This window comes from Salvelinus fontinalis, chromosome 12 (assembly GCF_029448725.1).
Source record: "Salvelinus fontinalis isolate EN_2023a chromosome 12, ASM2944872v1, whole genome shotgun sequence".
Classification (NCBI taxonomy): domain Eukaryota; kingdom Metazoa; phylum Chordata; class Actinopteri; order Salmoniformes; family Salmonidae; genus Salvelinus; species Salvelinus fontinalis.
Genome location: NC_074676.1, coordinates 27,399,219 through 27,427,026, shown reverse-complemented (window position 1 = coordinate 27,427,026; position 27,808 = coordinate 27,399,219). Strand labels below are relative to the sequence as shown.

The 27,808-nt window shown below is 42.1% G+C and overlaps 1 protein-coding gene across 10 annotated transcripts in view; it reads left to right on the top strand.

Moving 5' to 3' along the window:
- The window catches only part of LOC129867070 (myocyte-specific enhancer factor 2A-like), a 124,554-nt gene that overhangs the window by 61,258 nt on the left and 35,488 nt on the right, over positions 1-27,808 (top strand). For 7 of the 10 annotated variants that reach the window (XM_055940221.1, XM_055940220.1, XM_055940224.1 and 4 more), the window contains one exon: positions 25,311-25,445. In XM_055940221.1, the coding sequence (XP_055796196.1) occupies positions 25,311-25,445 (135 nt within the window). Of the gene's footprint in view, positions 1-25,310; positions 25,446-25,513; positions 25,649-27,808 lie in introns of all 10 variants that reach the window. The other 3 variants (XM_055940228.1, XM_055940226.1, XM_055940219.1) reach the window with 1 other exon arrangement.

The window sequence follows — 27,808 nt, the reverse complement described above, 5'->3', positions numbered from 1 at the left end:
CTTGCTGCACGAACGAAAGGCGAGAACAATGCAGCGTTGTCCCTGCTCACTCGGCCAGCATCTGTGCAGATATGTGCAAATCCTTCTAGCCCTGCTGGCTATGTGGCCAAGGTTCAGAAGTGAAGAAGCAGAGCAGAAGTAACCAGGCCTGTCCAGGCTCCACTTTTGAACATTTCCACACAAGCCACCATTCACTGGTCCAAAAAGTGCTGTGGCACAAGAGCCAACGTCAGAGCCGTTAGACTGAGCTCAGTGTCTGCTGTGGGCTTATCAGATATAGCCCAGGCTGTTGGCTGCATCTTGTTGTGCAGTGTTCTTATAGAGAAAGCCAGACGGCCTCTTCAATAAAAGACAAAGGATGTCCTTTTATTCTCACAGAGCATAGAGATTGCCGATAGATGTCTGCACTTTTAAGCATGATCTTTATCATTAGAACACGGACTACTCTTTCGAAAAGACAAAAACAGAAATTGTATTTCTGCCATGATATGAATGTCTATCTGGTTGGCTGGCTGCTGCTTTCCTATCGGTGTAGTCAGTGTCATTGGGATATAGGATGACTGCACTCCTAATGAGCTATCTCTCTCTCTCTCTCCCTCTCTCTCTGTGTTGATGTGTCTCACATGGAGACACTTACCCTGACACTTATCTAAATGTATAAATTGCATTAAACTGATAATTGCCACACAAACAGTTATTTGCTCATCTGCCTTGCTTGAGAGACCAAGCAAATCCTTTCTGAGTTTTCATTGGGCAGCATACGGTCCAATTCCATGTGCGAAGCCAAATCAAAGGTCACATTCCTGCTCAGTAGTACCATCTATAGATAAAGGCTGGGCCTTGCAGTGTGGGAGAGCATTTGCCATGTTTCCCACAGAAGGATGTATGCCTGGGGCACCGTTTGATAGCCCAGCGGAGAGCTATGGACTTTGTCTTAAACTTGGCTCTGCTGTCGATACCAGAACAGCAGGCTCAGAGCGCTGTGCTTGAGCATGAATGTGTGTCTGTGCATGTGTGTATGCGTGCGTGAATCAAATCAAACTTTATTTGTCACATGCGCCGAATACAAGTGTAGACCTTACCGTGAAATGTTACTTGCAAGCCCTTAACCAACAGTGCAGTTCAAGAAGAGTTACATTTAACATTTACATTTAAGTCATTTAGCAGACGCTCTTATCCAGAGCGACTTACAAATTGGAAAGTTCATACATATTCATCCTGGTCCCCCCGTGGGAATTGAACCCTGGTCCCCCCGTGGGAAATGAACCCACAACCCTGGCGTTGCAAGCGCCATGCTCTACCAACTGAGCCACACGTTAAGAAAATATTTACCAAATAAACTAAAGTAAAAAAATAAAAAATAATAAAAAGTAACACAATAACATAACAATAACGAGGCTATATACAGGGGGTACCGGTACCGAGTCAGTGTGCGGGGGTGCAGGTTAGAGGTAATTTGTACATGTAGGTAGGGGTGAAGTGACTATGCATAGATAATAAACAGCAATAAGCAGCAGTATACAAAACAAATGGAGGGAGAGTCAATGTAATAGTCTGGTGGCCATGTGACTAATTGTTCAGCAGTCTTATGGCTTGGGGGTAGGAGCTGTTAAGAAGCCTAGACTTGGTCCTAGACTTGGCGCTCCGGTAGCGCTTGTCGTGCGGTAGTAGAGAAAACAGTCTATGACTTGGTTGACTGGAGTCTCTGACAATTTTATGGGCTTGCCTCTGACACTGGATTGCAGGAAGCTTGGCCCCAGTGATGTACTGGGCCGTACACACTACCCTCTACCCTCTACCCATCTGGCCTTACGGTCAGATGCCGAGCAGTTGCCATATCAGGCGGTGATGCAATTGGTCAGGATGCTCATAAATAGTGCAGCTGTAGAACTTTTTGAGCATCTCGGGACCATGCCAAATCTTTTCAGTCTCCTGTGGGGGAAAAGGGTTTTGTCGTGCCCTATTCACGACTGTCTTGGTGTGTTTGGACCATGACAGATCGTTGGTGATGTGGACACCAAGGAACTTGAAACTCTCGAGCCGCTCCACTACAGCCCTAGTGATGTTAATGGGGTCCGGTTCGGCCCGCCTTTTCCTGTAGTCCACGATCAGCTCCTTTGTCTTGCTCACATTGAGGGAGAGGTTGTTGTCCTGGCACCACACTGACAGTTCTCTGACCTCCTCCCTATAGGCTGTCTCATCGTTGATGGTGATCAGGCCTACCACTGTTGTGTCGTCTGGAAACTTAATGATGGTGTTTGAGCCGTGTGTGGCCACGCAATCATGGGTGAACAGGGAGAACAGGAGGGGACTATGTACACACCGCTGAGGGGCCCGAGTGTTGAGGATCAGCGTGGCGGATGTGTTGTTGCCTACCCTTACCACCTGTGGGCGGCCGGTCAGGAAGTCCAGGATCCAGTTGCATAGGGTGGTGTTTAGTCCCAGGGTCCTTAGCTTAGTGATGAGCATCGTGGGCACTATGGTGTTGAACGCTGAGCTGTTAGTCAATGAACAGCATTCTCACATAGGTGTTCTTTTTGTCCAGTTGGGAAAGGGCAGTGTGGAGTGCGAATGAGATTGCGTCATCTGTGGATCTGTTGGTGGGGTATGTAAATTGGAGTGGGTCTAGGGTATCTGGGAGGATGCTGTTGATGTGAGCCAGCCCTTCAAAGCACTTCATGGCAACCAACGAAAATCCCTCCAGCTCTATATTGTCCGTGTCGTCGTTCAGCCACGACTCGGTGAAACATAGGATATTTCAGTTCTTTAAAAAAATATATATATATTTTTTTTATCCCATTTTCTCCCCAATTTTCGTGGTATCCAATCGCTAGTAATTACTGTCTTGTCTCATCGCTACAACTCCCGTACGGGCTCGGGAGAGACGAAGGTCGAAAGCCACGTGTCCTCTGAAGCACAACCCAACCAAGCCGCACTGCTTCTTAACACAGCGCGCCTCCAACCCGGAAGCCAGCCGCACCAATGTGTCGGAGGAAACACCGTGTACCTGGCCCCCTTGGTTAGCGCGCACTGCGCCCGGCCCGCCACAGGAGTCGCTGGAGAGCGATGAGACAAGGATATCCCTACCGGCCAAACCCTCCCTAACCCGGACGACGCTATGCCAATTGTGCGTCGCCCCACGGACCTCCCGGTCGCGGCCGGCTGCGACAGAGCCTGGGCGCGAACCCAGAGACTCTGGTGGCGCAGCTAGCACTGCGATGCAGTGCCCTAGACCACTGCGCCACCCGGGAGGCCCCGGATATTTCAGTTCTTAATGTCCCGTTGGTAGGATGATCGTAATCGTAGGTCATACATTTTATTTTCCAATGATTGCATGTTAGCAAGTAGAATAGATGGCAATGGGAGTTTACTCGCTCGCCTACGGATTCTCAAAAGGCAGCCTGATCTGCGTCCTCTTTTCTTCCGTCTTTTCTTCACCCAAATGACGGGGATTTGGGCCTGTTCCCGGGAGAGCAGTATATCTTTCTCGTCGGACTCGTTAAAGGAAAAAACTTCTTCCAGTTCGTGGTGAGTAATCCCAATTCAGATGTCCAGAAGTTATTTTCATTCATAAGAGACGGTAGCAGCAACATTATGTACAAAATAATTTAAAAAAATAAGTTACAAACAAAAAAAACGAACAAAATAGCACAATTGGTTATGGGCATGTAAAACGTCAGCCATCCTCTTCGGCGCCATCTTAATATGTATGTGTGGGTGTGTGTGTGGTGGTCTGAACTCCAGCAACACTCCGGACGACAGGTGAACTATTGCATGAAATCTCCCTTTGTGGATCACGTCCACTTCTCCGTTTGATTAGAAGTGTCCCCGCTTCAATCTGATCCCATCTGTGTCTCGCCTTTTAAAGACCCGGCCTACAGAGCAGCCTTTTATTTACCGAGTAGCTATGCTGGATAGATTGATTCACCATTTCCTTTCCTCAGAGGTTAGGTCAAGCTTGTCTGGGTCTGTAAGGGCTTTATAGCAAATATCTTGCCAGAGCAAACTTCATTTGATGCAATGTCGTTTTCCTGTGCTGAGTGAACATGGGAACAAGTAGAGAATACAATTTAGCTCATTTTATTTTCTATACAAACAATTTGCAGTGGCCAACCTGTGAACTTTTTATCTGACTGATGTACAGAATATACATCAAACCTTTTATCTGACTGATGTACAGAGGATACATCAAATGCAGGTCAACTTGAGCAAGATCACTGCGATAAAGAAACAGATAGACTCCAGCTTGCATACTGTATGTCAGACTACCCTGTATAGTTAGACCATTGCTGTTCGTGTTGGCTGCTGTGGCAAAAGTCCTACAGGATAGTAGCTGTTGTTGCTTCTCTTATTGAATTTCATTTGTACCATAAATGAAAATGCTGCTGTAGGTAATTAAAATAATCAAATCATCCCTTCTCCTCTTCCTTCCCAACGGGAGATAATGAAATCTTCCTTTAGCTGTTCTATAACCTTCTACCGTTATTCTGAGTACAGACAGCTCACTGTCTAGCTGAGAATCCTTAAAATCAGATATCAACTTCACAGGAACGATTTGGCTTCCATCTGTGCTTTTCTTTAAAACATTTCAACACAATTACTGTTTGCAGCTATGCTTGGATTAATCAAGTTTGCATTTAAATGAAATTGACATGGACTGAACACATTTAAAGTAATCTCATAAAATAGGGGATGTGGATATAATTGAATGGGATTATACAGCTGTAATAGTTTAAACATGAGTGGTAGGCTACACTTTAGTCCATTGGTATTTATTAGGATCCCCATTAGTCCATGATGGGAATAATGGCTTTAATCAAATTTGGAGCTGCAGTTTTACTCAAATACCATGCCTGGGCTTGTAAAGACCTGGACTACAATGGATATAAAAAGTTGACATTTTGCTTCTTCTTTTTTTGGCTTTTCTCATGCCCATCTTCTGGAGTAAACAAAGCTAGAGCAGTCATACGCAAATTCACGTTTATCTCCGACATTAGAGAGGCCGTATTTGTTAAATGTGGTTTTGGAAATAGAGCAATGTTCCTCATTGTTGAGTGTTCTATAGATAAAGAGCTCATTCAGTGAAAGAAAATTAGCGTAAATAATACTTGCATCATCTCCGTAGATTTATCAGTATTGTTACTTTCAATGATCATCTATTATTATGAATGGCACTCACTATTCAGAATGATAATCCAATAAGATATGTAAATCCTGACCATTTCATAATGTCAGGTCTATTGGGTCTGCTTTTCTCTCTTTACTCCACTACTTTCCATTTGAATCATTCCACTCTTTCACCACAAAGCCTGCTTATAGTAACCGCATTGGCAGTGGATCATGAAATAAATGCCTCTGACATATAGCAACGACTGTATTTTCTTTTTAGAAAAGAGTGAGTGTATCCAGGATTTGCGACAGGAGGTGTTTATGTTGTCAATCAAAGCCAGTACAGTGATTAAGACTCATCTCTGTCTTAATGAATGCAAATTGGCACATCTGCTATGGTGGGCTAACTGTCCAGACTGTTCAATTAGCCTGATTGATCAATTATCTTCCTCCCGGTGCTTCTGCGGAGGACGTGACAGGGAAGAAAATTGTCAGCACAGAAAGATCGACAGGAGGACAGGGAAAGGAAGCCCTCTGTTCGAAACCCTTCACTCTACCGATCAAAATACGGATGCTTTATTTGATTAGGCAAAAATGATGATGGAATGTCTTTCATTTTATTATAGTGGAGCATTCAATTTAATGATGTAGTCCTCAAATAGACGTTGAATTGTGGAATTGAAAATCATGGAAATGTTCTGAGTACATTTCTGTGTAATGATATTAGATTTAAAAAGAGGAAGAATCAAAAGACTTCTGTCTTGAGCACTTTGCCACTCATAAGAGGTGGACCAGAGATCAGAGGATGGTTATCACCACGTAATAGATGCATTATATTACACATAAGTGGACTTGATAGGTTAATGGATGTCACTTTCAATCAAGATGAAGGGGTCATGATGTGTAATTACTTAAGTGAGTAATGAGTCAAATTTCAGGTCAGGTTGACACCGTGCGACAAAACAATTAGCAATCTCATTTACATGTTTATTGCTGGTGTTTTCTCCAATTCTCAATTGCTTGAGGAACAGCAGGAGGATATTTGTGTCATATTTAAGTTGCTCAATCTGAGTCTTGGCACATTACCTGATGAATTCCTTTCATTTGGACCAATGAATCATGTTTCTCAGGCAGTGGACACCAGATCTCTTGCAACAACGTGACATGCTGTGTATTTATGCACAACACAACTGCTCTTCAGTGGCCCACATAATGCAGTAATTATATGATGGAAACCATTGTCCTTTAATTTTAGTGTCTTACTCCAGTTTGAAGTGACCCCACCAAGGCTTCCCACTAGTTCATACTCGTATAAACAACTGTTCCTCAAGTATAGGAATTAATCATCGAAATGATTTGCCTTCTAGTGTGTTATCGTCCTGGAATATTATGAACATAGTCATGTTGGCTTAGTGAGTAAGCAGATTTAATAAACATCATAGCCCAGTGGTGAAGGCTCCCTCTGTGGAGTATCAGACACAGATTCAGGCCTGAGTGCTGTGTATCTCTAATTGTGACATTCCAAGATAATGGGGACAGTCACATGAGGCTCTGGCTGGCACAGAGAGAAGCTTTCACCACTGAATCCTCTCAAACATAGCACTCCTCTAGAGGGGCTCTCTGGAACAGATAGAATGTAGTGCATACTATGAAGTCTGCTGTAAACATGCACCTTACAGTATTTGTCTCAGTAAAACAAGAAAACTGTGATAAAATTACAAGCTTCAGTCTCAAATTGAATACTTAGTTTAAATTTCAAAGAAATTTTGTGCGAGTTGTGAACAGTCAGCAATCACCATACTGTATGATAATGTGACAAAGTGTTGTATCGTAGGAGAACATGGAGCTGCCGTGTGCTGAGGAGATTCTTCTGCCTTAAAGTTACTGGCATCACACATGGATTATGGCACTTACCTCACGCTCCAGTGATGTTACTGACTCTCCCAATCCTGGATGATTAACCAAGTTTGAAAGATTAATCTAAAAGGGGTCAGGGGCCTAATTTATGTTTGATATGCACAGATGACAACACAATTGAAAATATTACATTTTAATTGGCAAGTGCTTAACTTAGCGACTTGACTTTGGGTTGGCCAGAAGCCAGAATCCCTCTGATCCACTAAAGCCTAGTTTGACATTTGAGATGGCTGAAGGGTACACATGGTTAGCTGCACTGGCTCGCCTGCGTAAGGTCGCTCTGAGGGAGAATCTAAACGCCCACTTCCCCTGATTAAAGCATGTTTTTGATATACTCATTCTTATACCACTAAAAAAAACTCTCTTTAACAGAGTAGCCATACAATGTCCACACTATACATCAGGGTTATATAATCTGGCAAGATTTCAAAACCCATTGGGCATTTCAAAACCCATTGGGCAATACTCTCTTCCTCAGTTTAAACATCTATCTAACAAAGTAATTTACACAGTCTCAGCAGCCTTTTTATCTTTATAGTGCCATGATTTAATTGTATATTTACCCATAAGTTGTACTTTAACATATTTCGGGATTAGTTTGCATCATGGTCTCATTTAATTTCCCTGATCATTGGCACCACTTGGTATTTTCTTCATCTGTTTTCTTCAGCAGTACCTTCTCATTCTTACTGCTATGTCGCTATAGCTCTCTCTGAGCACCCACAATATTAGAAATAGATCAAGCTAAGACTAATGTCAGTTCTATTGACATATAATTATTGAATTAAAGTAGATTTAGGGCATTTATGATTTATGAACTGCTGATCCCAATGTTAATATTCCAGCAGAAAACCAAAGGTGTACCTTTTGGTCTCTCAAGCTTTATTAAAATGACATTCATTTGCTTTTCCCTTCCATAACCTATGAAACATCAAATAGTTTCTACCTATGCCTGGTTTGTATGTTTATTCCAATAGAGGTGGTTTGGTTTAGTGGAGTACTATTCATGGTGAGATAGTGTATTGTAACTAATGCTCAGCTGAGTATCTGATAAGGTGTATTGGCACATTATCTTTGAAGCCGTCTCTGTATTGATATATTTGTTGCAACCGGATTCTCTATGGAATTGGTCTGTAAAGAGTAGGATATGAATAGAAGTGTCCATTTATCCATGCATTCATACTATAAAGACTGAGGCTGTCAGTGTCTGGGAATGTGCTCTTCATTTGTCACTGGAAATGGAACTGCACTGAGTACAAGGGTCAGTCCTGAACATGTTTGCTTGGGCTTATCTGTAATCATGTAATACAGAAAAAAACATTTGATTTTGTTCTAATGCTCATATAAAAGTCATGGATTTGTTTTGAAAAACAAAGCAAATGGCTAGTTTCCTATTACTGTGCTGTGTGTATCCAGTTCAGTGCAGGTGTTGCTGTGGATTCCAGGAAAAGTCAGTTAAATTAACCTGTACTGTCAGTCAGCACTGTCAAAACAAACACATCATTCTGAGCAGGCCAATGAGGCCATGGATATATCTGTGGGAAAGTGTAGTGATGAGCCACCTAAAAATAATCAAGGAATCACTAATGTATACATTGAAAGCAGAAAAATAAGTGTTTTTATTTAGTCATTGAGAGCAGGGAGGGACTCATTTCTATGGTGCCCTGGGGACCTACAGGTTACAATTTAAAAAAACGACCATTTCAACACCATAATAAATGTTTACATTTAATCAAAACAAATACAATTCTCATTTAACAAATTCAACATTAGACTTCTACACTGGCCTAGCAATAATAGCTCTAACCTCGTAGCTGATGATTATGTCGTGAGTGTTACTAGTGGCATATGTCTGTACATTCTGTCAAGTGTATAAAAGACAAGATTAAACACTGATCTACTTTTGTTGATTGTGGTTTTAGGAAATATGCTTGGCACTGCAATTCTCTTCCATCCGTTGCATTTCATCTGCTTCCACATGTGAATAGGGAGGAATACTGATATGTTGAGTCTGATTTCTAGTAACACACACTGTACTTTATTACTACATGATGAAAAAATGTCACACACACACATACACACACACACACACACACACACATACACACACACACACACATACACACATAAAAACAAGTCAAGTTGTTAGTCAGGCTTTGTTGAACAAATGTTTCCGTCATTGTCAGAAGTGAAGCTAAAATCCACTTTTCACATGTTTTGATATTGCTGGATACACTTTTCAGAATTGTCTTTGTAGTTCTAGATGACAGAACATACCTTTTCCCATGTACTGAGGTGCAGTACGTATTCTGGTTGAAAGCCATAATTTGCCATGCTGAGTGTAGGAGTACTAATGGTATTGTAGCCAGTCTCCTGCTGGGTTTCAAAGTTTATAGGACAAGGACTCCCTTTCCTCTGGGCTTTTCACTAGAAAAAAGGTCACCACTCTCTTTGTTTTTTTTGCCTTCTATGAAAGCAACACTTGTGATCATTTTTATGCAAGTCTTTCATAGAACATCCTATTTCACACCACATTTATGAAACAAGCTGTGAATGGACTATAATTGTCTCTTTTTCCTCATGTTCACTATGGCTTGGTTGCTGTGGAAACCCATGTTAATGTTTCAGAAAAACAGGACACGGACAGTGAACAAATAAATCTTCCTCAGTTTATCACAACCAGAAGAGTCCCATTAAAGTGTGTGCATGTGTGTTAGCCCTTTGCCCCTGTTCTTCAACAAAGCCCCTGCACTCTTCACTGCGATGGTTGTTACCAGGTTACAGTCAAGAGTTTTTTGTTTTCAAGCTTCATTGACGTCAGAGCTTCTTTTCATCCTTCACTCTCAAGTGTGATATGTATTTTTCATTTCAAAACTAGGTCTTCTTGGAGAGGGTGAAAATAAAAGGAGAGAGAACAACAAAAGACCCCCAGCCATTGCAGTCCCCTGTAAACATTACTCTCCAATGACACTAATGAGCCATGCTCTAATCTCAAGTGCTGGAGCACTGCACTGGCGGCTTTGTACAAAAAACACTAGCACTCATTCAGAAAGGAAACAAGAGAGATGACACATGAGTACATGTTTTTAAACTGAATGACAAATTACACTAGCATTCTGGCTCTTTTTTTTGTGAAATATATATTTCCCTCTGCTGTTCATCTGAGTAGAATTTGTATTATGTTGCTTCTTTCTCATGTACAGTGTTAGAAAACGGCTACATATGAATGAAATGTATTACTAGTGTTTCAATGGTTTCTGTTCTTAGGTGTGTACAGATGTGGGATATTCCCACTGATGGTTTTTGCTGTTAATTAGTTAACACAAACACTCTTGTGTTAGATTAGAACTGGTTGGTGACGGTGTAGTTCTCTTCTGGTTTCTTGCTGAACCCGGTCTTGAGATGAGAGAGACAGATCCTAACCTGTCCCTAGGTCACCTGTCACCTGGCAGGGGGACAGACCCTACTGGGCTGGATTACCTGGCTCATCATGGCCTGAGTCTGAGCAGCAGCATGAGTAGCAGCATCTCACACAACCAACACTATACTTAAATACACCAAAATATGACAGGGTTATTATTCTAAACATTCATGTGTGTTGCCCAAATAATGAGCTATCTGGGGCATTTCTTAACCTATTAGAACCCTTTAACTTTGCTACACGCCACAGTGACCTACGCACAACAAAAGGCATCCTCTTGATCTCGTGCTGTCCTATGGTTTGATAACTTGGAAACTATTGATGTGTGTGTCTCTGACCATCTCAGTATTGTTTTAAAAATGCTTTCTCCTCCTCTTAAAAACATCTGTCCCCATTCTCTGGCATCATTAACTCCACAACTGCTAGTACATTTACAGATGCTTTTAAATGCTCTACTACTGATCATGTTCTTTGTCATCACACTCATGATTTGCCGAACATTTTCAATGACATGTGTCAGGCTGCTTTAGACTCAGTGGCACCAGTTAAAACCAAGAATAAACTGTATGCCAGTCTCACCTTGGTTAAAGTGAATTTAGAAAGCCTTAACGTAAATGGAAGGCCTGCAAACTTCAAGTATTCTATGAGATAATGAAACGTCTCCAACACTCAAATACATGGTTTAATGTTATTCAATAACACCAGGAATGAAGACCTTTACAGTAATATAATGATTTGCTTTCTACAGCATCTCATTGTTCTGGCAAATGTTTTCATATCTCGACTATGAATTACATGTTGCTGACATCATCCCATAAACACTTGAATGATTTCAACATTGCCATGATATATGATTCCTCACTGTTTTACTTGATTCAAATGTCTTAAGTGATGTAATCTTTAGTTTCTAGAGGCATGCCACTGATTAACTGGCACAGGCCTACCATGGCTTATGGTAAAACTCTTTGTAAAAGAAGGCCTAACTTGTAATAAAAAGTAATGCATTACATGCGCTCAGCAGCAACATGCAACACCATGTTCATTTCATAGCCACTTTATTATGCGTTTATGTTCATGTAGGAAGAGCTACACATGTCAGTCAGAATACATCAGAATACATAAAATAGGTCAGACATGAGCTGCCCTAATTTGGTTTGAACTACACTACATTACCAAAAGTATGTGGAGACCTGCTCGTCAAACGTCTCATTCTAAAATCATGGGCATTAATATGGAGTTGTTCCCCACTTTGCTGCTATAACAGCTTCCACTCTTCTGGGAAGGCTTTCCACTAAATGTTGGAACGTTGCTGCGGGGACTTGCTTAATTCAGCCACGAGCATTAGTGAGGTCGGGCACTGATGTTGGGCGATTAGGCCTGGCTCGCAGTCGGCATTCCAATTCATCCCAAAGGTCTTCGATGGGGTTGAGGTCAGGGCTCTGCAGGTCAGTCAAGTTCTTCCACACTGATCTTGTCAAACCATTTCTATATGCACCTTGCTTTGTGCACGGGGGCATTGTCTTGTGGAAACAGAAAAAGGCCTTCCCCAAACTGATGCCAAAAACTTGGAAGCACAGAATTGTCTAGAATGTCATTGTATGCTGTAGTGTTAAGATTTCCCTTCACTGGAACTAAGGGGCCTAGCCCGAACCATAAAAAACAGCCCCAGACCATTATTCCTCCTCCACCAAACTTTACAGTTGGCACAATGCATTTGGGCAGGTAGCATTCTCCTGGCATCCGCCAAACCCAGATTTGTGCGTCAGACTGCCAGATGGTGAAACGTGATTCATCACTCAAGAGAACGCGTTTCCACTGCTCCAGAGTCCAATGGCGGCGAGCTTTACACCACTCCAACCGGTACTTGGCATTGCGCCCGGTGATCTTAGGCCTGTGTGCGGCTGCTAAGCCATGGAAACCCATTTCATGAAGCTTCCAACGAACAGTTCTTCTGCTTATGTTGCTTCCAGAGGCAGTTTGGAACTCAGTAGTGAGTGTTACAACAGACAATTTTTATGGTTTATGGTTCAGCACTCGGTGGTCCCGTTCTGTGAGCTTGTGTGACCTACCACTTCACAGCTGAGCCGTTGTTTCTCCGAATCCACTAATTTGAAGGGGTGTCCACATTATTTTGTATATAAACTCAGCAAAAAAATAAACGTCCCTTTTTCAGGACCCTGTCTTTCAAAGATAATTCATAAAAAATCTAAATAACTTCAGAGATCTTAAATGTAAAGGGTTTAAACACTGTTTCCCATGCTTGTTCATTGAACCATAAACAATTAATGAACATGCACCTGTGGAACGGTTGTTAAGACACTAACAGCTTACAGACGGTAGGCAATTAAGGTCACAGTTATGAAAACTTAGAGGCCTTTTTACTGACTCTGGAAAACAGCAGAAGAAAGATGCCCAGGATCCCTGCTCATCTGCGTGAACGTGCCTTAGGCATGCTGCAAGGAGACATGAGGACTGCAGATGTGGCCAGGGCAATAAATTGCAATGTCTGTACTGTGAGACGCCTAAGACAGCGCTACAGGGAGACAGGACGGACTGCTGATCGTCCTCAGTGGCAGACCACGTGTAACAACACTTGCACAGGATCGGTACATCCGAACATCACACCTGCGGGACAGGTACAGGGTGGCAACAACAACTTCCAAAGTTACACCAGGAACGCACCATCCCTCCATCAGTGCTCAGACTGTCCGCAATAGGCTGAGAGAGGATGGACTGAGGGCTTGTAGGCCTGTTGTAAGGCAGGTCCTCACCAGACGTCACCGGCAACAACGCCGCCTATGGGCACAAACCCACCGTCGCTGGACCAGACAGGACTGGGAAAAAGTGCTCTTTTACTGACAAGTCGCAGTTTTGTTTCACCAGGGGTGATGGTCGGATTCGCGTTTATCGTCAAAGGAATGAGCGTTACACCGAGGCCTGTACTCTGGAGCGGGATCGATTTGGAGGTGGAGGGTCCGTCATGGTCTGGGGCAGTGTGTCACAGCATCATCGGACTGAGCTTGTTGTCATTGCAGGCAATCTCAATGCTGTGCGTTACAGGGAAGACATCCTCCTCCCTCATGTGGTACCCTTCCTGCAGGCTCATCTTGACATGACCCTCCAGCATGACAATGCCACCAGCCATACTGCTCGTTCTGTGTGTGATTTCCTGCAAGACAGGAATGTCCGTGTTCTGCCATGGCCAGCGAAGAGTCCGGATCTCAATCCCATTGAGCGCGTCTGGGACCTGTTGGATCAGAGGGCTAGGGCCATTCTCCCCAGAAATGTCCGGTAACTTGCAGGTGCCTCGGTGGAAGAGTGGGGTAACATCTCACAGCAAGAACTGGTAAATCTGGTGCAGTCCATGAAAAGAAGAGCAACTGCAGTACTTAATGCAGCTGGTGGCCACACCAGATACTGACTGTTACTTTTGATTTTGACCCCCCCTTTGTTCAGGGACACGTTATTCAATTTCTGTTAGGTACATGTCTGTGGAACTTGTTCAGTTTATGTCTCAGTTGTTGCATTTTGTTATGTTCATACAAATATTTACACATGCTAAGGTTGCTGAAAATAAACGCAGTTGATAGTGAGAGGACGTTTCTTTTTTGCTGAGTTTATATAGTGTACTTTAATGACAGTCATGCCACCATTGGAGCGCCCTTGCCAAGTTTGTGTTTACTGTCTAATGTATAGCTGACATGAGAGACCACAGTGACCAATATGGACAGAGGAACTATGTTGGTGGTTATGCTGAAGGCCAAACCATGATCCCACCCCCATGTTCTCTACTGACCTTGTGGTCCCTGTAACAGAAATGTGACCCTTATTTCACATAGAACGGCTTCTGTATGTTAGCTCCGTTGGGCAACAATCAGCTTGCCCTCCTCCTCGTCTCACCATGGGCAGTGTGAGACCTCCCTCCTCTACCCAGGGGTGAGGACAAAGCAGAGCACAGCCAGTTGGGAGGAGAAGGAGGGGGGTTAGCTGGCATCATGCCACCCTCCCCTGCCTTGCCTGACTGAGTGAGTGAGGAGGTGGGTGGGAAGGGAGGGAGGGAGGGGTGCTGTGGCTCAGATTGATGAGGCCAGGTCTGTGGTCTGGGTATAGAGTGTTGCAGAACATACTTCCTGCTGGCATATCCTGCCCTCTCCCTCCGCTGTGCGCCCCCAGCCCTCCACACCTGCCCCAGCTCTCTACACCCGCCTTTTTGGAACTCCTAATTGTCCTTATGAATATTTTAAAGGCAAGCAAGTATGGGAGTTGAGGGCGGGGGTTTGGTTTCAAGGGCTCTGACAGCTAATGATCCACTCTGTGGGCGCAGGGAGAGGGAGACAGGGAGAGTGAGAGAGAGAGAGAGAGAGTGAGAGAGGGGTTGAGAATTAGAGAGCGGGGGAGGGAGGTGGGAGCGGGGAAAAAGATGTTAAGTGAACTTCTTGTAATAGTTTGTTTTGTGAATGGTTGTTTATACCATTTTATCTTTAATGTAATTTCTTCTCATCTAAAATATATCCACATGGCGCTCTATAGCTGTCTAGAGCTAGTTGGATGTAATGGAACGTGTTCGTCTCATTTGTTCCCAATCTTTTAAAGATGTAGATAATGATGACATTGAGATGCCTTTATCCTCAATTTGGACTTCAATTCCCAGTTGACTAAATTGTCTGAAAATATCCAAGCCACTGATTGAAAGTGTGTTCTCTTTGACTGTGGCAACTAATATCTTTGCCACGTCCGTTATTCAACAAAGTCTCTGAGCAGCTGCCTGTTTTTCGGAGGGAATGGTATTGCTCTCTGCTGTGCAATTTATTCTTACTCAATAATATAGCGGCTATATTTATCAAAGTGACAATCTAGCCAGTCAACCACAATAATTTTCTGCTCTACTGTAAATTGAGCTGACCTGAGACAGAAGCTTTCTCCTTCCTGTCTGTCCTTTAGGGACACGCAGACCACAGCTCAGTCAGGATTACTCTACTTTTATATATTTGCATGTCTTACTCTGTTTGGTGTATCAGCTCAGAGCTAACCGTGGTCTCACCATTGTCCTGTTTTTGGAGAGGATTGGATCAGACTTTAGGATATATTGTTTTCCAAACAGCTGCAGTCCGGTCATAATAACCTAACAAAACACAGTCTGTCCTGTACAACTGAGAAGGAGCACCTCATGCTGTATTTCCTGTCAGACAATGGGCTGAAGGAGAGGAAGGACATGCATGGGGTCATATCCTGATATCAGTTAGATCATTGATGATGTGAAATGGTCATGAGATTAAACCAGATATGTCTGGGAATCAAAACCAATTTCCTTATCTAGCCCTCCCTACTCCCATACTCCCAGACCAGTAATATGACCATTACCAGTGTGTAGAGAGGAGAAGCTGTTAGGGCCCTCTGTAATGGCATACAGTACATACAGCCACTAGCGGGAGACTTCACGAGAACAACCAACATACCCTTTTCCCCCTCAAGTGAAATCTACATCACCAAAGGAAAAATGGCAACATACTCACAGTGAAAGACGTGTCTCTTAAGATGTTATATAAAAGCAAAAATATTTGTGAGCAGATAAAAGCCTTGCTATCAGCCGCCTCCCCATGCTGATTTTCAACTGTGTTCACACTCAAAGAGGCCCTTTGATAACCACATTAGATGGAACGGGCCGGACACAATGGTGATGTCATGAGGATTAGCACGCTACCTTGCTTAGTGCGGCAACGGGCACAACAGCGAATTCACAACACTGCAGGGGGAGCAAGGTGGGGACACAGTTGAAATGAGGTGAGGAACACTACAGAAGCAAAACATAGTTAAAATATACATTATTTATATAGACTATAATCAAATTATAATGGCTCTTAAAGCATTATTTTGGTGTGTGTTCTATATAGCTACCACTGGAAGACACTGACAGTTCAGCCACAACCTGCCTTCTCCCCACATTTGAGAAGTTTGGCTTTTTTAACGACATTTACTGTCTACTTCCAAACTCCCTTTTATTCACATTCAGTACATGAATAAGTGAAATGTAAAAAGCTCTTGACACAAGCGGGGGGCATTGGAGTGTAATGGTGTTCCATCTAAGGCAGACTGTGCAGAAATTGCTTAGGCCCATTTCAGTGAAAGTGCTTCACAAGGAGCAGGTATGGTAGGTGGCTTACGCAACAGCTTTGACTCCACTTTATCTTTAACTCATTAAATAAAGTTTTCTTAAAAGTTCAATGTAAATGGGGCTATGATATAAACTCTGCGGTTGTGGTTAAATCATCCAATCCCCCCCAAAAAGTTGAGTCTTTTGAGTGTAACAGTCATGTTTATTTTCTGTGACATAAATATAGATCTAAATGGAAAACTATATTTGGCTAAGATGGCGTCGACAGCGGGCACCTTGCTTCGTCTCGAGCAAGATGGCGCCGACAGAGAAGGTCGCCTCGCTTCTAGTCGTTTGGAAACTTTGCAGTATTTTGTTTTTTATGTATTATTTCTTACATCATATGTACACTACCGTTCAAAAGTTTGGGGTCACTTAAAAATGTCCTTGTTTTTGAAAGAAAAGCTAATTTTTTTGTCCATTAAAATAACATCAAATTGATCAGAAATCAGTGTAGACATTCTTAACGTTGTAAATTACTATTTTAGCTGAAAACGGCTGATTTTTTTTATGGAATATCTAAATAGGCGTACAGAGGCCAATTATAAGCAAACATCACTCCTGTGTTCAAATGGCACGTTGTGTTAGCTAATCCAAGTTTATCATTTTAAAAAGGGAAATTGATCATTAGAAAACCTTTTTGCAATTATGTTAGCACAGCTGAAAACTGTTGTCCTGATTTAAAGAAGCAATACAACTGGCCTTCTTTAGACGTGTTGAGTTTCTGGAGCATCAGCATTTGTGGGTTTGATTACCGGCTCAAAATGACCAGAAACAAATAACTTCCTTCCGAAACTCCTCAGTCTATTCTTGTTCTGAGAAGTGAAGGCTATTCCATGAGAGAAATTGCCAAAAAACTGAAGATGTCGTACAATGCTGGGTACTACTCCCTTCACAGAACAGCACAAACTGGCCCTAACCAGAATAGAAAGAGGAGTGGGAGGCCCCAGTGCACAACTGAGCAAGAGGACAAGTACATCAGAGTGTCTAGTTTGAGAAACAGATGCCTCACATGTCCTCCAATGGTAGCCTCATTAAATAGTACCCGCAAAACACCAGTCTCAACGTCAACAGTGAAGAGGCGACTCTGGAATGCTGGCCTTCTAGGCAGAGTTCCTCTGTCCAGTGTATGTGTTCTTTTGCCATCTTAGTCTTTTATTTTTATTGGCCAGTCTGAGATATGGCTTTTTCTTTGCAACTCTGCCTAGAAGGCCAGCATCCTAGAGTTGCATCTTCACGTAAAACTAGACACTCTAATGTACTTGTCCTCTTGCTCAGGCCTTATACCCTCGACACGGGTATAAGGCCCTCTCCCATCCTCCTTTCGGCAAATCCGACTATGACTCCATCTTGGTTCTCCACGCCTACAAACAAAGACTCAAGAGGGAAGTTCCGGTGGTCAAGGAAGGCAACAATACCTACTCAACACTGATTCTCAACATGGGGGCCCCACAAGGGTGCGTCCTCAGTCCCCTCCTGTATTCCCTGTATACCCGAGACTGCGTGGCCTCATACAGTTCAAACTCTACCATCAAGTTTGCTGACGACACGACAGTAGTAGGCCTGATTACCAACAATGACGAGACAGCCTACAGGGAGGAGGAAGGCACTCTGATTGCGTGGTGGTTGGTAAACAACCTATCCCTCAAAATTAGCAAAACAAAGGAGCTGATTGTGGACTTCAGGAGGACCCAGGCTCGACACGTCCCCATCCTCATCAATGGGGACGCTGTGGAGACGGTCAATAACAATTCCCATGCGTACACATCTCAGAGGAGCTGAAATGGTCTAACCACACGGACACCGTGGTGAAGGCACGATAGCGACTCTTCAACCTCAGGATACTGAAGAAATTTGGCCTGTCCTCGAGGGCCTTCACAGTGTTCTACAGGAGCACCAACGAGAGCATACTGTCGGGCTGCATCACAACTCCACCGCCGCGGACAGATGGGCGCTTCAGAGGGTGATACGTGCAGCTGCCCCCGTGCACATTGCAGGACACCTACAGGACACCTACAATACCAGGTGTTGCAGGAAGGCCAAGAAGATCATCCAGGACCCCAGCCTCTCAAGCCATGCCCTGTTCTCCCCGCTTCAATCACTCAGGCAGTACAGGAGCGTCATGGCAACCCCCCCCCCCCCCCCCCCCCTACCCACAACAGTCACTTACCTTACCTGACATAGAGATAGAATTGATAGAATTTTTATTGTTTATTTGACTTTTGTATATTATCTACCTCACTTGCTTTGGCAATGTTAACACATGTTTCCCATGCCAATAAAGCCCCTTGAATTGAATTGAATTGAATTGATAGAATTGATAGCTCCATTCTAACATAATATGAAAACAATTATTTTCTATATAACGTACAATTGACGCACTGCTTCAATAGCTCATACTCTTGCGTTTGTAAGTTTAATCTAAATGAACAACAGGTGCTCTGGAGGAGATGAGTGATACTGTAGATGGTATCATCAGTGTGGGGTTGGGCATACAGCACTATGAGTGAAGAGACACATTTCAAGGCCTCTCTCACTTTCGGAATATCAGAAAAAAGCCTGTTCTTTTGACATTACACTCACACACTCACTATGATGCCCCGCTGGTTTGACGTCAGACACCCAGATTTCTAGAGCCAAATTTCTAGGAATCCAGGTCTGGATGGCTTTGAGAGAATATCTGCTGGCCTGGTTCCCACTGCTCTTTATGAGCCTCCATGGTCCTTGTGAACAGATTACACAAGTTCAATCATCACTACTCTCCGTCTGCAGCCCTGTATACAGACAGACTCACCACCCACCCTCCATTATAAATGTTGTTGTTGAAAAGCCCTATATGTTCTACTGTATTCACACCCCTCCAGCTTTGCTTTCTTAAAGGACTTTTTGTATTTGTTTCATTAGTCCACTATTGATACAGTCCCTAAATGTTTTTCATGTCAGCAATCAAGTTTTCAAGATATTGAACTTTCAAAATACATAAAATGTCACAGTATGATATGACCTTTGAAAGTGAATTTCTGAACTATAGAAGGAATAGGAATAGAAAGGAAGAAATGGAATAGAACGAACACAGCTTTAATTTTGAATTCTGTTTACCATAATTCAGCGTTGGTTGGTTTTGTTTTGTTTATCTCACAAGAGTGTTTTTATGTAAACGTTTGTATGTATTACTGAACCAATAGTATAGAGTAAAAACCTTGGGTTGAGTGATGTCTGATGGCCTTCAGGGTTCCATGTGGCCCCTTCTAAGGCCATGTCAGTGTGAGGCTGTGTGTGATTGGCCGGGCCGGGGAGCCAGGGCCTGACAGGTGTTTGGGAGAGAGACACCTGTTTGGCCATGTGCTGATTTAGTGATCCATTTACTGGGAGCTGCGGGCAGCGTCTGTGGGACACCAGAAACATGCCAAGTCATTTAAGGAGGAATTACTGCCGTGCTGTCCCAGACCTTCACTCCTTAACGTGCTCAGCTAGGAGTACCTCGGAGAGGAAATCTGTCTCTTTCTTAGGCATGGATACATTATATGCTGTCATAATGTTTAATTTCAATTCATCTTAGATCACAGAGATCAATATTAACTTATGAAATCAATTACCTAGATATGAGCACTTGCTGTTGGGCTTTGTGTTGTTTAGTCTCAGTGCAATATGTTCCATGGTTTGTTCTGAATACTGAGTGTCCCTGGCACTGGATGTTTCCACTCTGGCCCCTCCCTGAGTGGCTAGCAGGGCACGGGGCCAGGGGCAGAGGGTGCGGCTGGATGGAAGTGCTGCCTGCGGATCTGCCCATCACACATAGCCATGGCCGGGCCAGCCCAACCCAGCTATTCCCATAATGAGCAGGTTTGGACTTTAATTTGCAGGTCCTGATCAGATCTGTGGCAGTCTGGCGGAGAAAGTGCATAGTTTCCCTGGTAAACATAGCCTTAACAGGAGCCTAACTGAAGAGCAGCCTCAGTAAACAGGAAATGAACCAGGAAGGCGTTTTCTTCGAATGAGAAGAATGCCCCGGCTCTGTAACACACCAAACACTAGTGGATCTAAATGCACATTTACACATGTTGTGTATCATTCATCTCTCTCTCCCCAGTAACATTCTCAGACAGATATGACTGATATGATTTAGGTTCTTTTCAGAGTTCCCCTGCTTCAGATTTTAGCTCATACACTGTTTCATCAAGTGTTTAAGCTAGAGTAGAGTGTATAGTTTGTATTTGTATTATTAAGGCAGCAGCTACTCTTACTGGGGTCCAAACACATTAAGGCACTTACATCAGACATAAAACAAAAGGTAAAACAGTACATCATATAACATTATTTCACCACTACATATCTACAATACAAAATGTATAGTACCACCATACAACAATATTACGTGTGTGCGCTTATGCGTGTGTCTATACCTGTGTGTGTGCCTCTTCACAGTCCCTGCTGTTCCATAAGGTGTATTTTAATATTTTTATTCTTCTGATTCTACTGCTTGCATCATTTACCTGATGTGGAATAGAGTTCCATGTAGCCATGGCTCTATGTAGCAGTGTGCACCCCCCATAGTCTGTTCTGGAGTTGGGGATTGTGAAGAGACCTCTGGTGGCATGTCTTGTGGGGTATGCATGGATGTGTGCAAGTAGTTTAAACAGACAGCTCGGTGCATTCAGCTTGTCAACACTTCTTACAAAAACAAGTCAATCTCTCCTCCACTTTGGGCCATGAGAGATTGACATGCATATTATTAATGTTAGCTCTCCATGTACATTTAAGGGCCAGCCGTGCTGCCCTGTTCTGAGCACGACTGAACAGTGAACGACTGAACAGTGGTCCAGGTGGGACAAAACTAAGGCATTTGTTGATAGTGTTGTTAAGAAGGCAGAGCAGCGCTTTATTGTGGACAGACTTCTCCCCATCTTAGCTACTGTTGCATGTTTTGACCATGACAGTTTACAATCCAGGGTTACTCCAAGCAGTTTAGTCACCTCAACTTGCTCAATTTCCACAGTATTCATTACAAGATTTAGTTGAGGTTTAGGGTTTAGTGAATGGTTTGTCCCAAATACAATGCTTTTAGTTTTTTAAATATTTAGGTCTAACTTATTGTTTGCCACCCAGTCTGAAACTAACTGCAGCTCTTTGTTAAGTGTTGCAGTCATTTTAACCTCTAACGCCTACCAAACCCGGATCTGGGAGCATCCCCATCACAAAAGCTGACTAGCATAGCCTAGCCTAAAGCCACAGGGATATCATATAATAAAATGTTCATGAAATCACAAGTCCAAGACACCAAATGAAAGATACACATCTTGTGAATAAAGCCATCATTTCTGATTTTTAAAATGTTTTACAGGGAAGACACAATATGTAAATCTATTAGCTAACCACGTTAGCAAAAGACACCACTTTTCTTACTCCACCATTTTTTTACTCCATCAGTAGCTATCACAAATTCTGCCAAATAAAGATATAAATAGCCACTAACCAAGAAACAACCTCATCAGATGACAGTCTGAGATGGTCTGATGACAGTCTGAGATGGTCTGAGACCATCGTGTATTAGCTAATTACTCATCATAAAAAATTTCTTAAAAATACACAGCGTGCAGCAGATGAAAGACACAGATCTTGTGAATCAAGACAATACTTCAGATTTTCTAAGTGTTTTACAGCGAAAACACAATATAGCGTTATAGTAGCTTACCACAATAGCAAACATCACACCAGCATTGATTCAAGGCAAAAATAGCTATAACGTATAAACCACCAAAATATATAATTTTTTTCACTAACCTTCTCAGAATTCTTCAGATGACAGTCCTGTAACATCATATTACACAATTCATATAGAGTTTGTTCGAAAAAGTGCATATTTAGCGGCACAAATCGTGCTTATACAATGTGATTAGTGTCCATAACGTCAAGCAATCTGTCCGCCGGCATCTTGGAAAGGCACCTATTCTTATCGAAAACTATTCATAAACTTGACTAAAAAAATACAGGTTGGACAGCAATTGAAAGACAAATTAGTTCTTAATGCAATCGCTGAATTACATTTTTAAAATTAACGTTACTGCGCAATACAGGGTGCGATAACGCAATGCTACACTGCAAGAAATGGCGTCTTATGCATTTGACATTTTTCAACAGAACAATGAATTATCAGCATAAATAGTTCTTACTTTTCGATGAACTCTCATCAGAATCTTGGGATAGGTGTCCTTTGTCCAAAAGAATCGTTGCTAGGTTGGAGAACGTCGTCTTCCACGTTGCAATTAGCAGTAAACATTAGCTTGAGAGAGAGAGATACCCAACTTCCTACAGCGCCAAGAAAATAAATACCCGAAAATCGCAATATACTGACATAAACTGATATAATTCGGTTCAAAATAACAAGATTATGATGTCTTTAAAGCCTATATCGAATAAAAACACAGCCGGAAATGTCTAAGATCTATAACCGATGTATTGCTACCACTGTATTGCTACCACTGTATCATCAAAGGTATTATATAAGTGAGTTTCAGATATAGTCCGAATATGAATGTCATCTGTTACTAGCAAGTTATTGATTTCATGAACCTTGTGTCTTAGCCTACATATTTTAATATGGGCTATTTTTAGCAATTTTATGGGATGCTCAATTGTTTTTATTGCTTTACTGGGAAGCTTATCAGATGTAGAAATGCTTATGTTATTTATGTTTGATCAGGGTGAGCTTCACACAGTGGACTTCCTACTAGGGCACACCACCTCAGTGCTAACAGTATAACTCTGGTTCATAGGCACATGATTACTGCATACAATAGCTGTAGTTTGATTCAGTACTGGTACATTTGTAAAAGTTAGAGTAAACTGTGCCTTGGTAGACACGTACATTGTATAGTAGGAAATCATTAAACCAGTAAAGTTTCATATTTCAATCCTAGGAAATCCGACAGTAAAATGTCATACAGAGCTTGTCAGCATGCTGGGATCTGGGTCCTTCCACCAAATCGGCGCCTTTTAAGAAGTGTAACTTGGTCATAAAAAACTTTAGATTTCACAAAATGTTAACATTCTGTCATAAATAGCACATGTTCAACTTCATAGAAAAAACATGTTTTCCCATCTCAAATTACTATAGTAAGTGTCTATTAAGTGCCAAATAAAGTAACAGGGTTGACCATATTAGGGTTGAGGATTTCATCTTAAATGCCTTTATTCATAGAAAAAAATCACATGTATTGAATTCATCATGTGGTTTATATTAAAGGGCACTTAATTTAATATAACAGGCTTTAAAAATGCAATATTCAATATTGGTGCACAATACTTAAAATATAAAAGTGTTCTCAAAAGGCACTATTTTCGTGGAATGACCCAGTTACTGTAAGCAGGGCTGGGTAAGACATGTTGTTAGATAGAGATCAGCTCAAACACCACTGTACTGTCAGAGAGCTGTCAGCAGATGCCAGCTGCTGCTGCAACGCCCATGAACACCCACACACACACACCAGCGTTACCTCCTGCACCTCTTGGATAATGGAGATGGAGGCAGAGACGAAGGGCTCATTAGTGCCTTTGAGTCCTACTCCTCTCCCTCACACGGTGACCCCTCCATCCAGAGGAGTCAGTGACTGCTGTAGACATCCGGCTCAGAGGCAGCCCAGAGACAGGGTAGGTCACCGCTCTGGGCCTGCACCAGCCTGATAGGGGAACCTGAACAGCACATATATAAATCAAACTTGATGTTCTCTGACTGGCTTGATATCACATGCTGTCACGTGCTGTCATGGGTTCTCGTTACCACCATCATTCACAGTTTTAACAAAGCGGAGAGAACCGCTCCTTTGATAGAAAGTTATAACAAGCACAACACAGTTTTCACTCTTTTTATTTAGTTAATTTGATAGTGTGCAGTCCTGTTAAGAGGTAAATTAAAGCTCATTGGACGTCTATATCACACCATACTGTGTGCTCTTTACTCTTACAATAATCACTCCATTTCATGCTCTAATAAGCGTATTTGACCACATACAGTATAGTAATCCATTTTATTTCCTACATTACTTAACATTGAAAAAATCCCATGAGTGGCAGCCATGCTGAATTAAAGTCTGCAATGTTTTAAACTGCTGCTCTGTGGGATCCTCTTATACCGGGGTGTCTTCCAGCCGGGTGGCTTATGATAACTGAAAGATAATGAAATATGCATTGAAACACACACATGCAGCAAGAGAGGGGGAAGATAGAGAGAGAAGGGGGGTTGGGTAGAGATTGAGAGGCGTAAGAGAGAGAGTGCAGAGAAATATTTAGTTTATTCTGTGATGGTCTCTAAAGGATGAAAGGATAAGGTTTGACATTTCAATTTGCCTATCATTGTTAACCATTGCATAGGAAGACAGTATTCATCCCGTTCCCTGCTCATACCAGCACACTGGCAAGCCCAAAAATAACAAATTAATTCAAATATGTTTGGATTATTTATAAATGTACGTGAAGCCAGGTGTATTATAATTTGATTTATTACAAGTCATTTAATATCTGTCATATGTATTCAATTAATTAGTGTCTTGACTTGAATAATGCCTTTTATTTATGTTAGTATTTTTGATCATGTTTTGTTATGGGAACAGGTTTGTAGAGGTGTATTATAATCTACCTAGACAGAGAGTCATGTGGTAGTAGACTGAGTATCCTGCAGTATATATTGTATGTGTGAATTGTGCAATTTTATTTCAGAAATTAAGAAACAAAGGCCATAATGACCTGTGTGCCAGTCCTGATCCAGATGACTGTTTTGGGCACAGCCCCATCATGGACGACCGTTTCGGCAAACTAAGCGAAGAGAGTGATTTAATGTACAAGCGCTGTGGTGTAAGTACTTTTTTCCCTCTCCTGCCATTTTGTGTTGATTCCTGTTTTTATGTTGATGTTCACTACAGGCGCTAAACAAGAAAGAACACAGAGGCTGTGATAGCCCGGACCCTGATGCCTCATATGTCCTCACCCCTCACACAGAAGAAAAGTATAAAAAAATTAATGAGGAGTTTGATAATATGATGAGAAATCATAAAATCGTAAGTAAATGCAATGATTTTGCTGCTTGGCTTTGTGGCACAAAGGATTTTGACCATCTTTTGGTTTTACTTTTTCTTCTTTTTTTAATTATCCCCCCTGCAACCTCTGTCAACTACTATAAGCAAACATGGACTATTCAAGCATAACCTTTTTTCTGTTCATTGGAAGTGTATTTGTTTATTTTGTTTATTTGTTCTGCAACTTATATTTTGGCACACCCTGATAAGATCACATTGTTATGACAGGTTGAACCTTTTTAAAGCTCTATTAGGAAGATCATATTGAAAACTATAAGAAAAGGAAAGTGCATTTTTGTTATTGTGGAGAAGCTTCTTTATTATAAAAGACACATTTTCCCCCTGAAAAAAAAGGGCAAGATTCCTCCACTGGCTTAAATATTGACTGGTTCTGTAGCTTTGGTGAATAATGTGTTTTTTCCCAAAACCCAATTTTCACCCCCAAGCAGATCGAGAAATTGAATCTCTTTCAGTGCCTGGATCATTTGGCGAGGGGGAGGATAATTTTTTATTTGTTTTTTTTTATCTTCCCCCCCTTTGCTCATTGTATGATCTCTCCTGGTTTCTCATCTTGGTGAGTCCTCCATTCACGTGGGCAATTCAATAAGTATTCGCCAAATCACAACATCAGTGGACTATCACTGTTTATTTTCCACTCTTTCATCAAGCTACTATCAGACTGGAGGTTACCAAAGTACCCTGGAATTACACAGAGCTTTACCTTAAGACAATAGTGATCTTATTGCGGGTGGCAATCATAGAATCCTGCATAAAGTATAGTGCTTCAACTGTTGTTTTCTCTCTAATTCTGACATGGAGCGCACCATTGTTTGCAATTAACACACTAATAATATCACTAACTGACTGCCTCACTGGACTATGTTGTGAATGGAGTGGTCTCACTGTCACCAGTTACTCTCACAAACTATTTGGATTGTCAGCACTGCACTGACATGGAGTTTTGATCCAAAATGCAAGTCGGACGTTTACATACAACTTAGCCAAATACATTTAAACTCAGTTTTTCACAATTCCTGACTTGTAATCCTCGTAAAAATGATCTGTTTTAGGTCAGTTAGGATCACCACTTTATTTTAAGAATGTGAAATGTCAGAATAATAGTAGAGAGAATGATTTATTTCAGCTTTTATTTATTTCATCACATTCCCAGTGGGTCAGAAGTTTACATACACTTAATTAGTATTTGGTAGCATTACCTTTAAATTGTTTAACTTGAGTCAAACGTTTCGGGTAGCCTTCCACAAGCTTCCCACAATAAGTTGGGTGAATTCCTCCTGACAGAGCTGGTGTAACTGAGTCAGGTTTGATTACATTGTGAATCCTTGCTCGCATACACTTTTTCAGTTCTGCCCATAACTTTTCTATAGGATTGAGGTCAGGGCTTTGTGTTGGCCACTCCAATACCTTGACTTTGTTGTCCTTAAGCCATTTTACCACAACTTTGGAAGTATGCTTGGAGTCATTGTCCATTTGGAAGACTCATTTGCGACTAAGCTTTAACTTCCTGACTGATGCCTTGAGATGTTTCTTCAATAGCTCCACATCATTTTTCTTCCTCATGATGCCATCTATTTTGTGAAGTCCACCAGTCCCTCCTGCAGCAAAGCACCCCCACAACATGATGCTGCCATCCCCGTGCTTCACGCTTGGGATAGTGTTCTTCGGCTTGCAAGCATCCCCCTATTTTCTCCAAACATAACAATGGTCTTTATGGCCATTATGGCCATTTTTGTTTCATCAGACCAGAGGAAATTTCTCGAAAAAGTATGATCTTTGTGCCCATGTGCAGTTGCAAACCGGTCTGGCTTTTTTTATGGCGGTTTTGGAGCAGTGGCTTCTTCCTTGCTGAGCGGCCTTTCAGGTTATGTCGATATAGGATTAGTTTTACTGTGGATATAGATACTTTTGTACCTGTTTCCTCCAGCATCTTCACAAGGTCCTTTGCTGTTGTTCTGTGATTGATTTGCACTTTTCGCACCAAAGTACGCTCATCTCTAGGAGACAGAATGCTTCTCCTTCCTGAGCGGTATGATGGCTGCGTGGTCCCATGGTGTTTATACTTGCGTACTATTGCTTGTACAGATGAACGTGGTACCGTCAGGCGTTTGGAAATTGCTCCCA